The following is a 12735-nucleotide window of genomic DNA, read 5'->3' on the forward strand; positions in this document are numbered from 1 at the left end:
GTTTAATTTGGTGTTTCCCACATTTTTGGGGAAATTTAATTCATCATCTTCCTGGTAAACTTCATGTTATGACTCTTTAAGTTGTCAGACTTTGCTGCAGTGCCCAGGACACTCAAATTTATTGAGTGAGCAAAACCAGAAGAGTCTTAGATAAGGGAAAAATTCCCACTCCCTGCTTTTGCAGGAATTCTGTTGGAAGGATTGGATGCTGTGTCCTGGCAGGAATTTATTTGCGTTCCATGACAGGAAAAAACAAAAAAAAAAGAGAGAAAGAGAATTTGGATTTATTTTTTTGTCCTGGAATTGGTACAAGCCAGTCTCAGAATGGGTGAAATCCAGGTCAGGATTGTGCCACTGATTGGTGACAAATTTTAAAGAATAAAAAATGCCTTGATTGTGTTTGGTGAGTGATTTTTAAGGAATAAAAAGTGCCTTGACTGTGTTTGGTGAGCAATTTTTAAGTAATAAAAATGGCCTTGAATGAGTTTGATAACCAATTTTTAAGGAATAAAAAGGGTCTTGAATGAGTTTGGTGGGTGATTTTTAAGGAATAAAAATGGCCTTGAATGCGTTGTTGACCAATTTTTAAGGAATAAAAAATGGGGAGGGGAAGGGAAGGGAAGGGAAGGGAAGGGAAGGGAAGGGAAGGGAAGGGAAGGGAAGGGAAGGGAAGGGAAGGGAAGGGAAGGGAAGGGAAGGGAGGGGAGGGGAGGGGAGGGGAAGGGAAGGGAAGGGAAGGGAAGGGAAGGGAAGGGAAGGGAAGGGAAGGGAAGGGAAGGGAAGGGAAGGGAAGGGAAGGGAAGGGAAGGGAAGGGAAGGGAAGGGAAGGGAAGGGAAGGGAAGGGAAGGGAGGGGAGGGGAGGGGAGGGGAGGGGAGGGGAGGGGAGGGGAGGGGAAGGGAAGGGAAGGGAAGGGAAGGGAAGGGAAGGGAAGGGAAGGGAAGGGAAGGGAAGGGAAGGGAAGGGAAGGGAAGGGAAGGGAAGGGAAGGGAAGGGAAGGGAAGGGAAGGGAAGGGAAGGGAAGGGAAGGGAGGGGAGGGGAGGGGAGGGGAGGGGAGGGGAGGGGAGGGGAGGGGAAGGGAAGGGAAGGGAAGGGAAGGGAAGGGAAGGGAAGGGAAGGGAAGGGAAGGGAAGGGAAGGGAAGGGAAGGGAAGGGAAGGGAAGGGAAGGGAAGGGAAGGGAAGGGAAGGGAAGGGAAGGGAAGGGAAGGGAAGGGAAGGGAAGGGAAGGGAAGGGAAGGGAAGGGAAGGGAAGGGACCCACGTGATGAGCTGGGCGTTGTCGTTCCTCTTCCTCTTGAGCAGATCCGACAGGCGCCACTTGGAGAAGGCGTCCAGGGTGAAGCCTGCTTCCCTGCTCAGGGGAAACTTGTCCCCATCTGTCCACACCTCCAGGCCAACCAGAGCCACGTGGGTGTTGATGGCTTTATAAACCTGCAGCAGAGAATTAATTAAAAATAAATAAAAATTAAACAAAGCCTCACCCTAGTATTGGTCACTTTTCCACTCCAATATCCACTCCGGACCTAACAAAGCCTTTCCAAGCTCTGAATTCCAAAAAAGTCTCACCAAATAAACTGAAAATCTGATTTCTCATCACATTTCAACTTTAGAATGGGGTTAAAAAAAATATGACTTGCCAAAGAAATGAAGAATCAATTTATTCTTTTTGCAACAACCTTTCACCTGACAAGTGATTAAAAAGCATCTTAAAGTATTGGTAGAAATAATTGAAGTAGGAGTATAAATAATTAAAGTAGGAGTAGAAATAATTAAAGTAGGAGTAGAAATAATTCTTATTAAAAATCTCATATCTGAAGGCAAAGAATAGGAGAATAAATTACCATGAAGTTGAGCTTTCATTCATTCCTACATGTAATAATGGGAATTTATGACGTTTACAATAGAATTTATAAACCACTTGGATTTCAATGGTTTCCAATAGAAAAATATTTTAAATAATTTGGATTTCAATGGCTTTCAATAGAAAAAAATATAAATCATTTGTATTTCAATCTTTTTCAACAGAAAAAAATTACAAAACACTTGGATTTCATTGTCACTTGTTTGCTCTCACCGTGTTGATGTAGTTGACTATTCCAAATATCCTTTGTCTTATATTTTTAACATCTTCATCGTATTTCTTGTACTGAAAAGGCAAATACAGCATGTCAGGAAAAGGAGAGGGAAAAGGGGATTTATTAGGAAATAAATATCCCACAGAAGATTGGTTTGCAAACCATGCCATGTATAAAACTTCATGCTTTATTTTATGATTGATGCAGGATTTTATCAGATGTTGGGTTTCAGTATCAGCCCCTTCCAAAATGTGAATTTCTGTGTAGGGTGAAGAGAAGGAGTTGGGCTCAATGATCCTTGTGGGTCCCTTCAAGGTCACGATTATCCCTTCCAAATCAGGATATTCCCTTCCAAATCAGGGTATTCCCTTCAAATCAGGACATTCCCTTCAAAATCAGGATATTCCCTTCCAAATCAGGATATTCCCTTCCAGCTCAGGATATTCTCTTCAATTCAGGATATTCCCTTCCAAATCAGGATACTCCCTTCAATTCAGGATATTCCCTTCAAATCAGGATATTCCCTTCCAAATCAGGATATTCCCTTCCAAATCAGGATATTCTCGTCAATTCAGGATATCCCCTTCCAAATCAGGATATTCCCTTAAATTCAGGATATTCCCTTCAAATCAGGACATTCCCTTCCAGCTCAGGATATTCCAGCAGGACAAGCACTGCAAGGTCTTTTCTGAATTCCTGTCATCTCCAGATGGGAATCTCAAATGAAATCCCCTTTAGAAATCCCATTTCCCAGCCAGGCCCTTGTAGCTCATGTAGGAGCCCAGGAATACAAGTTGGGATACCCTGGAAAGCTCCTGTGGGGCTGATCAAACATGAAATAATAATTCCAAAACTCACCAAAGTGTTGTCTGCAACGACATAGAGCTCCAGGTACTTCCTTGCTTTCAGGTAGGCTTTCATCTAAAGGAATCATGGATTTAAAATTACTTTTAAGAGCTTTTCCTATCCCAACCTCTGCAGTTTCAAAGCTTTTTGTTAATTATTGAGGGGATTTCTTTGGCCAGGTCATTCAGAAGGGACTGGTTTGGGTTTAAATGATAAGAAGTAGGTTGGATATTGAAATTTTTATTCAGATATGGAAGGTAAAATAGATATTAATGGGCATTTAGGTGTTAAAGGTGCACTGGGCACCTGTTAATAAAGGCAGGAAGGTTTAACTCAGCTGGTGACTCTGAAATCTCAGATCTGCAATATTTTGTTCAGGTTTTTAAGATGTGATCCCACTTCCCTGTGTTTAAACAGCTCCTTTGTGAAGGTGCCAGCAGACCAAGTGGGATTTGGGCTATTTAGGGTTTTCCAGTGGCCACAAATTCCCTTTTGGTGATGGGACAGCCATGTCCTTACCTCTGGGCTGTTGCTGGACTTGAAGATGCCATTGATGGGGTCACTGTGGTCCTGTTCCCAGGAGTTGTTGACCAGCCCACAGGTTTTGATGGGCTCTTGTTTCAGGGCCTCGTATTTGTAAACCACGTGTTCATCCCTGTCCGAGGCTCCCAGGGGCTCAATGAGGAACTTCTGGCCACGGGTCTCAAAATAGCCACTAAAAATGGGTTGGAATGTGAGGTTTTGGATCAAGGCAGCATTTATCCTGAGCACAGAGACCCTTGGAATATTCCAGCAGCCTGAGGCGGCATGCAATACTTTAGAAACAGAAATTAATTATGGAAGATTTGGGTGCTCTCAGTCAAAGAGAAGCTGGGTTCAGCATTAATTTGATTTAAATTCTGGGGGGGGGGGTGTGCTGACAGAAGTGGTTGAAAAGTGGATTTCATTCCAGGGAGAAATTCAAAGATGTTTTCATCCTGATTTGAGGTGAAAAGCTGAAATATTGTAAGGAACTAAGAATAATTACTTTTCTCCCTTCTCCCTCTGTTTTTTTTTTTGGGAAACAAGTTTCCAAAGCCTGAATAAAAATCACATGACTTCTTTCCATCCTGATTCTCTCCTATTAGAACATTTATCCCAGAAGCTGCACACTCTGCTCCTGGGACCCAGCCCCTCTCACCTGAGCCCTGTGCAGGTGCTGATGCTCGCCTCAGACTCAGCATCCCCCTCCACGTGGCCTCCATAGTAACAATGATCCTGGTGGGAAAAAATCCTCAATGTCAGCTTGGGGTGTCCATGGGCTCCACTGGATCCAGGGATTTCAGAAAACAAATTAAACCATCTACAAATTACAATGAAGTGCACTACTTGAAGAAGTCTCACATTAGGAGATGCTTAAAAGGAATTTTAAAAGTTCATGACCATTTCCACGTTGGCTGTGGACCCATTATTTTTGTCCTTCAACACACAAATTGTGACAAAAAACAACAATTCTGGGCTCTGGTCAAAGCACAGCACAGAAAAATAAGAATATTCTAACTCCCTGCTCCAAATTAAGTACACACTGCTGGGCTCTGCTCAATAAAGTCCACACCAAAAGGTTTCCTTGAGCCCAAATTTCAAGAAAAGGCTTTTTAATTACCCATCAATTAAATGCATTGATTTCAGTGAGATTAAAATACAGGTATTATATTAAACATGGGTAGGGGAAACTGTTTTGGGACTTAATTGGCTTAAGGATTTATGGTTTCTGTTTCTGTGTTCAAAGAGACTTCAAAGTCACTGAGGGTTTGTGGAGAATTTTACCCACAGCATTTTCCTGAATGGAATTCTTAAGAATCTGTATCCAAGCCTTCATTCCCTGTGCCTTTTGTTTCCTTGTGTGGATTTTGGTTTAACTTTATAATTTATTTGTCTTCCACCACAAAATACCAACTTTGTTACAGGGAAAAAGACATCCACAAAGGGAAAATTACTGGGGAAAAGAGGAGGATTTATCTCCATCCTTTGGGGATACAAGAGGAAAAACTCCTGATCACAATCCAATATCTCCAGGGTAGGAATTCTCTGTTCAGCACATGTAGGGCTCTTCGAGTTTGTCTTTATCCAGGTTTTTCACTGGATTCATTCAGGGAGTGGAAATAATTGGAGCACTCAGAAAAAAATAACCCAAAATAATCAACCCAGAGTTATTTATGCGCATTTATTTCATTCAAAATCCTCCTAATTGCACCTAACAGAGAAAATTTGGCTTTGAATTCCAGATTGTGTTGTTCAAACCCATCTCATGAGCTTGGAGGAGAACTTCAGGTGGGAGCTTTGGGGAAGATCAGCGTGCAGTGAATTAAAAAATCCCTTCCACAGCCAGCCCCGTCTGTGTGCAGGTGCAGAAGGGATTTGTCAGGGCTCAGAGGAGGCAGCTGGGCTCACAGAGCGTGGCTGGAAACGTGAGCCGGGAGGAAATGGGGATTTATCGGGCTGGGATCTCCCTGGGACCGGGCGGAACTCAAGTCACGGGGCTGGGCAGGTGGAGCCAAGCGTGCACACTCGGCAGAGTCGGGAGCTTGAAAGCTTTGGGATGGCCCTGGCTGCCAACAAAAGGCTGGAATTCGACCCAGACATTGCTCAGCAGCCACGGAGGTGCTGCTTTCCTGGAAGCCAAACCGTGGAGCTGATTCCCAACAGGCACCAGTGACCAACCCCAACTTCCCCATCCCTTCACCCTAAATGGCTTCAAACCTGGATTTCAAACCTTTCCTTTCTGTCTCATATCTCCCATGATTTCACAGATCCATGAATCTCATGTGGACCTCAAGTCTGGAAGCAAAGGGGAGAAACCCTTCCTGTATTACCTTGATGCGAGGAGCTGTCGTTATCCGTCGGCCCTCAGCAGAATAAAGAGTTTCAGAGTAATCCCCAGCCAGGAGATCCCTGCAAGAGGCCAAGCAGTCATTATTCCAAGGAAATTGTTGCCATGTAGAAATGAGGTGATGACACAGCACAGGAGTATGTGGGGAATTCAAACAATTACTCAGGTTATTCCTAGTATCGGAGAAACTCGGGAAGCAAAAGCTGCAGGGAGGGGAATTCTGCTTGCTCGTAATCCTTACTCAAACAAAAAGACTTTCCTAAAAGAAGAAAGCAATTAAAGTGCGCTGATGGCATTGGGATGAACTCCTCTCCTGGCAGATCTGGATACAAATGTATAATTACATATTGATTTTTTTTTTTTTTGGCCCTTTTTACATCTTCCTAAAAGCAGCACATCTGCAGTGACTCCCATTTGGGCAACTCTCTTCCACTGCCACAATCCCATTTCCCTTCAAAGAACAGAATCTAGTACAACACATTTCCCTCCCCCCACCTCCAAATATTTGGATTAGATTAAAACAAGGCAAGCAGTTAATTACAGGCTATCTTTAACATGAATTGATTATGGCACTACTGTATTTGCACAGCCTCTGGAAAAGCACCCATTAACCCAGGCTTGTTGGAGTGTGTGTTAATGTTCTTCTGGAGCCAGACTTTCAATTTCCAGGAAGATTTGGTCCATGCCAAGTTATATTTGGTTACTCCAGGTTCAAGAGGAGTAGTGCTAAGGTAAATATCTGTATCTATCTATCTATCTATCTATCTATCTATCTATCTATCTATCTATTTACCTTTCTATCATTTATCTATCTCTATATCTGTCTGTAATATAGGGGTATATAAATATAGAGCCACAGAATGAGTAAGGTTGGAAAACACCTCCAAGATCATTGAGTCTGTCCTAGAATCATGGAATGGTTTGAGTGGGAAGGCACCTGAAAGCTCTTCCACTTCCATGGGCAGGGAATCCTCCACTGTCCCACATTGCTTCAGCCTGGCCTTGGACACTTCCAGGGATCCAGGGCCAGCCCCAGCTCCTCTGGGAATTCCATCCCAGCCCCTCCTCACCCTCCCAGGCAGGAATTTCTTCCTAATCTCTCTCGCTCCATTTAAAACCATCCCCCTTGTCCTGTCACTCCAGGCCACAATTCTATGACCCACAGACTCTTCATAGTCACAGAAAACTTGTGAAATAATAGAAAAATATCAAATATGCATTGGATTCAACAATTTAGGAAGGAAATGGGGGAGCAGAGGTAGCAGGAGGGGAAGTCCCTCCATCATGGCAATGTCTCATCCCAAGCACTTCTTCCACATTCCCAAAACAGTGACAGGATTCTTTCTCTCCCTTTTTCTTTCCTTGCCATTGAAATGTTGCATTTCCCAAACCCCTTCTGTTTCTCAGGGCTCTGATTGCTGGTTTTTGGCAGGAACACCCTGCAGTGGCTCCCAGGGAGGAATAAGGGCAGAGCTGAACTGAACCTACCGATTTTTTCGGAGCTGCAGCACCACTTCCTCTCCATTGGCTTTGATCCCATACTTCACTATGTCATCATATTTGCTCTGTAAACAGATTTAAGTGTCAGAAAAAGCTCTGCTGCAGCTCCTGGCCTCACCAGTGGTGTTATTGGAATGCCAGCCGTGTTCTTTTCCTCCTCTCCTCACCAAAAACAAGGATTCTGCCAGGAGCAGGATAAGCAGGAGGTCGCTCTGTTGGAGGGGTTTTAATTAGAGGAGCAAATTTGACTTTGCAAATTCATTTCTGCCTCCATAAGCACAAATCCTGCGTGCTTGGGAAAGGGCTGAGGGGATGGCTGGGTTCAGACACTTCCATAACACCTTCTGGAATTGCACAGACCATGGCTGCTTTTAATTATTGCTTTCATTTAACCCAAATTCAAGTGTCCACAGGTTATTAAAACTCTGAGTAGTATCAAACCCCACATCTCTCTTTGCAGAGACACAAGTTCAGAGATGGCCTTAGGGATTCTCTTCTCTGAGGACACCTCAGCTCCTCCTCACTGAACACCACCTCACTTCTCCACATGCTCTTCTGGAAGAGCAAATGTTTGTCCAAATTCTCTTAACCTTGGAAGCCAAGGGTGTTTTAGCTCCACAAATCCTTCCCCATCTCCCAGAATCACCCAAGAAATGATCTCCTTCCCTACCTCTGAGCTGGTTCCTGCAGCTCTCCTGTGCACCGCGTGCAGTTTCTGTGGGTAAACGATTTCATATTGCTCGGCTCCAGAGAACTTCTCTCTGCTGCTCCCTGGGGATTGATGAAAACACAATTTTCATTTATTAAACACCCAATTTCTTGGCAGGCCAGGTGATTCTTTGGGTTCTTGCAGCACCTCGTGCTCCCCTGCTTTGCCTACATCCCCTGATCCAACACCAGAGGTTTTCACATCCTGCATTTTGGAGGGGATGCCCTCCCTGGCAACTTGCAGGTGTCCAAACATTTCTTGCAATTCCCTTTGTGTTTCTTCCCCCAGCTCGGAGCAGTTCAAGTCCCAACAAGCCAGCCCAGCCATGCCAGGGCAGCCTTTCCCTCTGCATTTCCCAGTGACATGAATGAATGGATTTGGGTTTGTGGAATGAGCGATCTCCAAACCTCAGCACGTGACAGACAGGCCCAGACTGCCTCTGCACCAGCAAATAAACTTACACAATGCAACAAGAGTCCTGCTTTGGAAGGCTCTGGCATGTAAATAACTGTGGCAGAACTCTAAGAGAGGGTGGTAATAAATAATTACAACTTTTACCTCTTCAATTGGGTTGAAGGAGGGACAGCAGAAGGTTGGGGGAGACATTTGGACATGGCCAGGTAAAATAATGGGAGATAGGGAGGAAATCAGGAAAATCTTGAAGGTGCAAGGAATCCAGGAGGTTCCTCAAGACCATTTTGAGTGGTCTCATAGGTCTGGAGGGGCTGTAAAGAGCTGGGTGAGGAAATGCAAGGCTGATAAAAAGAATTTCTTTTTGTTTTCTGCTCTGAAGCTCAGCAAATGCAGAGCAAAGTTAATTTGGGGCCTGTCCTGGGTACACCCTGCAGTCCATCCTGGCAGCTGGGGGCCAGGTTTTGGGAAAACAGGGTCAGGCAAGGGAGATGTTGGTTTGCCCCAACAGCAGTTTTTAGATACCCCTGAACTCTTTAATCTCCTAATCTCCTACAAAAGGGAATTTCATCTGAATTGGTGAATTCTTGAGGGTCTGTATTTGAAAAATAAACCAACAACAACAAAAAAAAACCCTAAGCTGCCCAGAAAGGCAATGAGATCCCACAAAAACAGAGGAGCAGAGCACCTCCCATGGTAATTCCTGCCCCAGGGCCAGCTTTTTCCAGGAGAGAGGTCTCCAATTACTGTAATTTTCTCTCTGGAGCAGGAGAGCACATCCTCGTGCAAATTGTGGCAGTAAAACAAACTGATCCATTCTTTTATCACTGATTTATTTGATTCAACCCTTTCCAAAAGTAATTGCAGAGCAAACCTGGTCGTATCTTGATAAAGCTGTTGATTTAATGGTGCAGAGGGATCCTGTGGCAGCTGAGCTGTTGCACCAAGCACGTGCTGGGAGCAGCTACCAGGTGTAACTTTACTCCTGCCACTCACAACCATGATTTATGGGTTTTTTTAAGCAACTAATTATGTTTATTTTCCAAAAAAATCTGCTGCTTTTCAGATTTCTCTGCACAGGCTTCAAGTGTGTCCTTGTGCAGCAATCTCAGGAATATTTCAGGCCTCCTGGAACAGAGATCCCCAGTTTTATCTCTCCACACCCTTTGTGCAACTCTAGCCCAGAGAGTTCAAGTTAAGGCAAGGTTTAAAGGGAGGCTCAGGACTAAACTCATCCCTTCCCTGCAGTCTGATCCAGACAGAATTTCGAGGAAAACTGGTTGGTTTTGTTTGGAATGAATCCTTTCTTCGAGGGAGTTTCTTAATCAGTGCATTGTCTTTGCTACCTTCAGGCTTTATTTTGAGCTTGAAGGAGGAAGGAAATTCCTCGGGCCTCCTACAACAACTTGTAATAAGGAACAAATAATTGTGTGCTTTTCCAAGGGCTTCAACCAGCAAAAAAATCATTAGGGAGGATTTTATTGACAATGAAATTGTGGTTTTGTCAAGGTAAATAAGGTAACACTTTAATGGTGTGCACATTTTCAGATATTCTGTGAAAAAAACCCCAAATTATAGATTTGTGCCTGAATGCTAATTCTATGTTTAACTATGGATATAAATCCTGTACAAGTTTGTGCAGGCCAAGCTCTGAAAAATTCCATTCCCTGTTGACAGGTATTAGAAGAAATTGTGGGGGAAAAAAAAGTGGGATCTGCTCAGGTGGAGTCACTTGACTATAACCTGAAGTATCATGCAGATAAATAAAGAGTGATCAATACTTTAAATCAGGTAATGCTGTAATTGAATTCATACAGAAATCTGTTATTTTATGGCCAAAATGCTGATAAATTGGTGTGATTGGGTAAATTGGCCTCTCACTTGCAGAGTAAGTATTGCTTTAGTGGCTTACAAAACCAACCAGTTGTGTGTCTTTAGGCAATTTATGGCCACTTTTCAAACAAGTAAATGCTGCTCTAACTAAGGAATTACAGAGAATTGCTTTGAACAGAAAATCCCAAATATCCCTAACTCCATTTCCCAAAGGCTTTAACTCGCTGTTCCTCCCTATTATCTACCAGTTAATAATTAAAACTTCATACAGCATTATCCACAGCAAAAGTGGGAAAGGACTAAAAAGTGCAGTACCTTGTTGGAGGAGATGCAGCAGAAGAGCAGAAATGAGGAGGATTCTCATGCTCTGGGTGCTGGGGCTCCTTGGGCTGGAGATGTGGCGCTCCCAGCGTGGCCCTGTCCGCCAGCTGCTCTGGGCTGCGAGTGAGAGGCAGGGACGGGCTCAGCTTTATTCCTGCTCCTGCAGGAGGAAGTGTTTGCTCAAGGTGTTGCACAACACCCAAGGCACAGAGTGTTACAGCAAGGGGAGTTCCTGCTGCTGGGTCCGTGCCCCAAACATCGGCACAGGGCTCGGCCGCTGCTTCGGATCGGCTTCCCTAAAAACGGGGAAAAGGAAATGATTAACACCAATCAATCCATCAATCAATAGATTGGGAGATTGCAGCTGTCATTGAGTTATAGAATGGTTGGGCTGGTCCTAATTCCATCTATTCATGGTCTGGCTGGTAAAAGCTGAAATAAAACCAGTGGAATGTCAAGGAATGGGAGAGTTCCCAGGATGTTTGGGGTAAAACAGGTCAGCAGGGCTGGGGGCAAAGCTGTGCTTTAATTCTGGGTATTTACCCCTGAATCTGCTCAGTGAATCACTGACAGAATAAACACTGAGCAGAGCCTTTGCTGCCCTGTCACCTCTGTTAGTAATGTTTGCTTCGGGCTCAGGTGAGTCAGTGGAGGAGGCAGAGCAGTGAATGATCCAGGTGAGCTCTGTCCAATAATAATCCAAAAATCTCTGCCAGCAAAGGACCCCACTGACTCAGTCAGCTGTAATAAAGGAGTGATAAAATTGCTCAGGCTACAGGTGTCAATACACAACTGCTTTAGAGAAGGTGAACTTTTCCTGGGTTAAAATAGAGGTTACAGAGTACAGAGAACTGGAGTGGATCATCTCGATATAAATTTATATTCTTACATGGTAGTGTCAGCAATAAACATGACAAAGTAATTTATATATTCATCATTTATGTTAGTTTATAAATGAGTAAATATATCTGCATAAATCTGCAGGGGAATTATATCCACAGGAGAATTTTACTGCCATTGCTCTTCTCACACAAGCATTAGTAAATAACTATTTCTCCATTGAAAAGTTCTGATTTTTTGAACATTCTGAAGCCAAACTTTCCCCTTAGATTTTTGCCGGATCTCCAGACGTTCTGAGACAGATTGGGAGCTGCAAACAGATGGGTTTGGGCTTTTATTAAGTGTAGGATGGTGCTAATTGATAACAATTTTTGGCAGCTGCTTGTTTGCGACACTTCAGTCAAATATTTCAACTCATGTTGGCATCCCAGGTTAGGAAAGAGGCCTCCAGGGAAAGAACTCAGCAGGATTTGGACATCTCCCTGCCAGGTGCTCATCTGAGTTGCTCAAAATCAGACAGAAGTTGTATCATTAAATTTAGGTTGGTGCCTTTTAAATTCTGTGGAGATGAAAGGAGGACAATTCAGTGTTTTAAATGTTCTATGAATAAAAATAAGCTGGGCATTCTTGGACTGCATCCCTCCTCACAAAAAAAAAAAAAAAAAATTAAGAGAAATAACTGTGAACAACTGGTTTTAAAAACAAGTGGCTGCTGGCCAAGCATTGATCTCAGCTCATTCTCTCAGCATGACGCACGTGAAAATGATGTGTGACCCCCCCATCTCCAGAGTTAATGCTCTTAATAAGCTGTGCTTTCCAGCAGGATGGAAGGGAGAGTTCCATCCCAACAAAGGGCTGGCAGGAAGAAGGGAATGTGAGGGGATGAAGGTCTTAGGGAGACTTGAAAGGGAATGGGATGTAATTTCCTTTAGTGACTGGAGAAGCTTTTGATGTTTCTGCCCTCGCTTCAGCGATTCTGGAATAATCTGATCCTGGCTTCTTCCCCTGGAGGTGTTCACAGAGGTGTCCTTGAGGTCTCAGCTGGCTTGGGATTTTTTGAATCCACTAAACAACTGGGAAAAGTCCAAGTGAACAGTTTTCATGTTCCGAGGGGGTAAAATTGGATGGCAAGTTTGTCTCAACATTTAGTAGCTGAATATTGGTGGGTTTAACCCAAGTGCTCCCAGGGCAATGAAAGAAAGGAGCAGCAAAGGGTGAATTTCACCCCTACACTGAGGATCTGCACTGCACGAGTCCTGCCTGGATTGGGAGTAAAGGGAGATTTGTATGGGCAGCACTTGGCAGAGCTCAGGACAGATCCAGGCCTGAAT

The 12735-nt window shown here is 43.9% G+C and overlaps 1 protein-coding gene across 1 annotated transcript in view; it reads right to left on the minus strand.

Moving 5' to 3' along the window:
- The window catches only part of LOC129131722 (zinc metalloproteinase-disintegrin-like NaMP), a 28430-nt gene extending 17748 nt beyond the window's left edge, over positions 1 to 10682 (minus strand). The window contains exons 1-9 of the mRNA XM_054650716.2: positions 10559 to 10682; positions 7961 to 8061; positions 7279 to 7355; positions 5774 to 5852; positions 4102 to 4178; positions 3441 to 3636; positions 2934 to 2996; positions 2075 to 2146; positions 1262 to 1431 (exon numbers count right to left, since the gene is read on the minus strand). Coding sequence (XP_054506691.2) covers positions 1262 to 1431; positions 2075 to 2146; positions 2934 to 2996; positions 3441 to 3636; positions 4102 to 4178; positions 5774 to 5852; positions 7279 to 7355; positions 7961 to 8061; positions 10559 to 10607 — 884 coding nt within the window. The 5' untranslated portion in view covers positions 10608 to 10682. The remainder of the gene's footprint in view (positions 1 to 1261; positions 1432 to 2074; positions 2147 to 2933; positions 2997 to 3440; positions 3637 to 4101; positions 4179 to 5773; positions 5853 to 7278; positions 7356 to 7960; positions 8062 to 10558) is intronic.
- Positions 10683 to 12735: the final 2053 nt, after the last annotated feature.

The sequence above is a fragment of the Agelaius phoeniceus genome, chromosome 30, assembly GCF_051311805.1.
Source record: "Agelaius phoeniceus isolate bAgePho1 chromosome 30, bAgePho1.hap1, whole genome shotgun sequence".
Taxonomy (NCBI): domain Eukaryota; kingdom Metazoa; phylum Chordata; class Aves; order Passeriformes; family Icteridae; genus Agelaius; species Agelaius phoeniceus.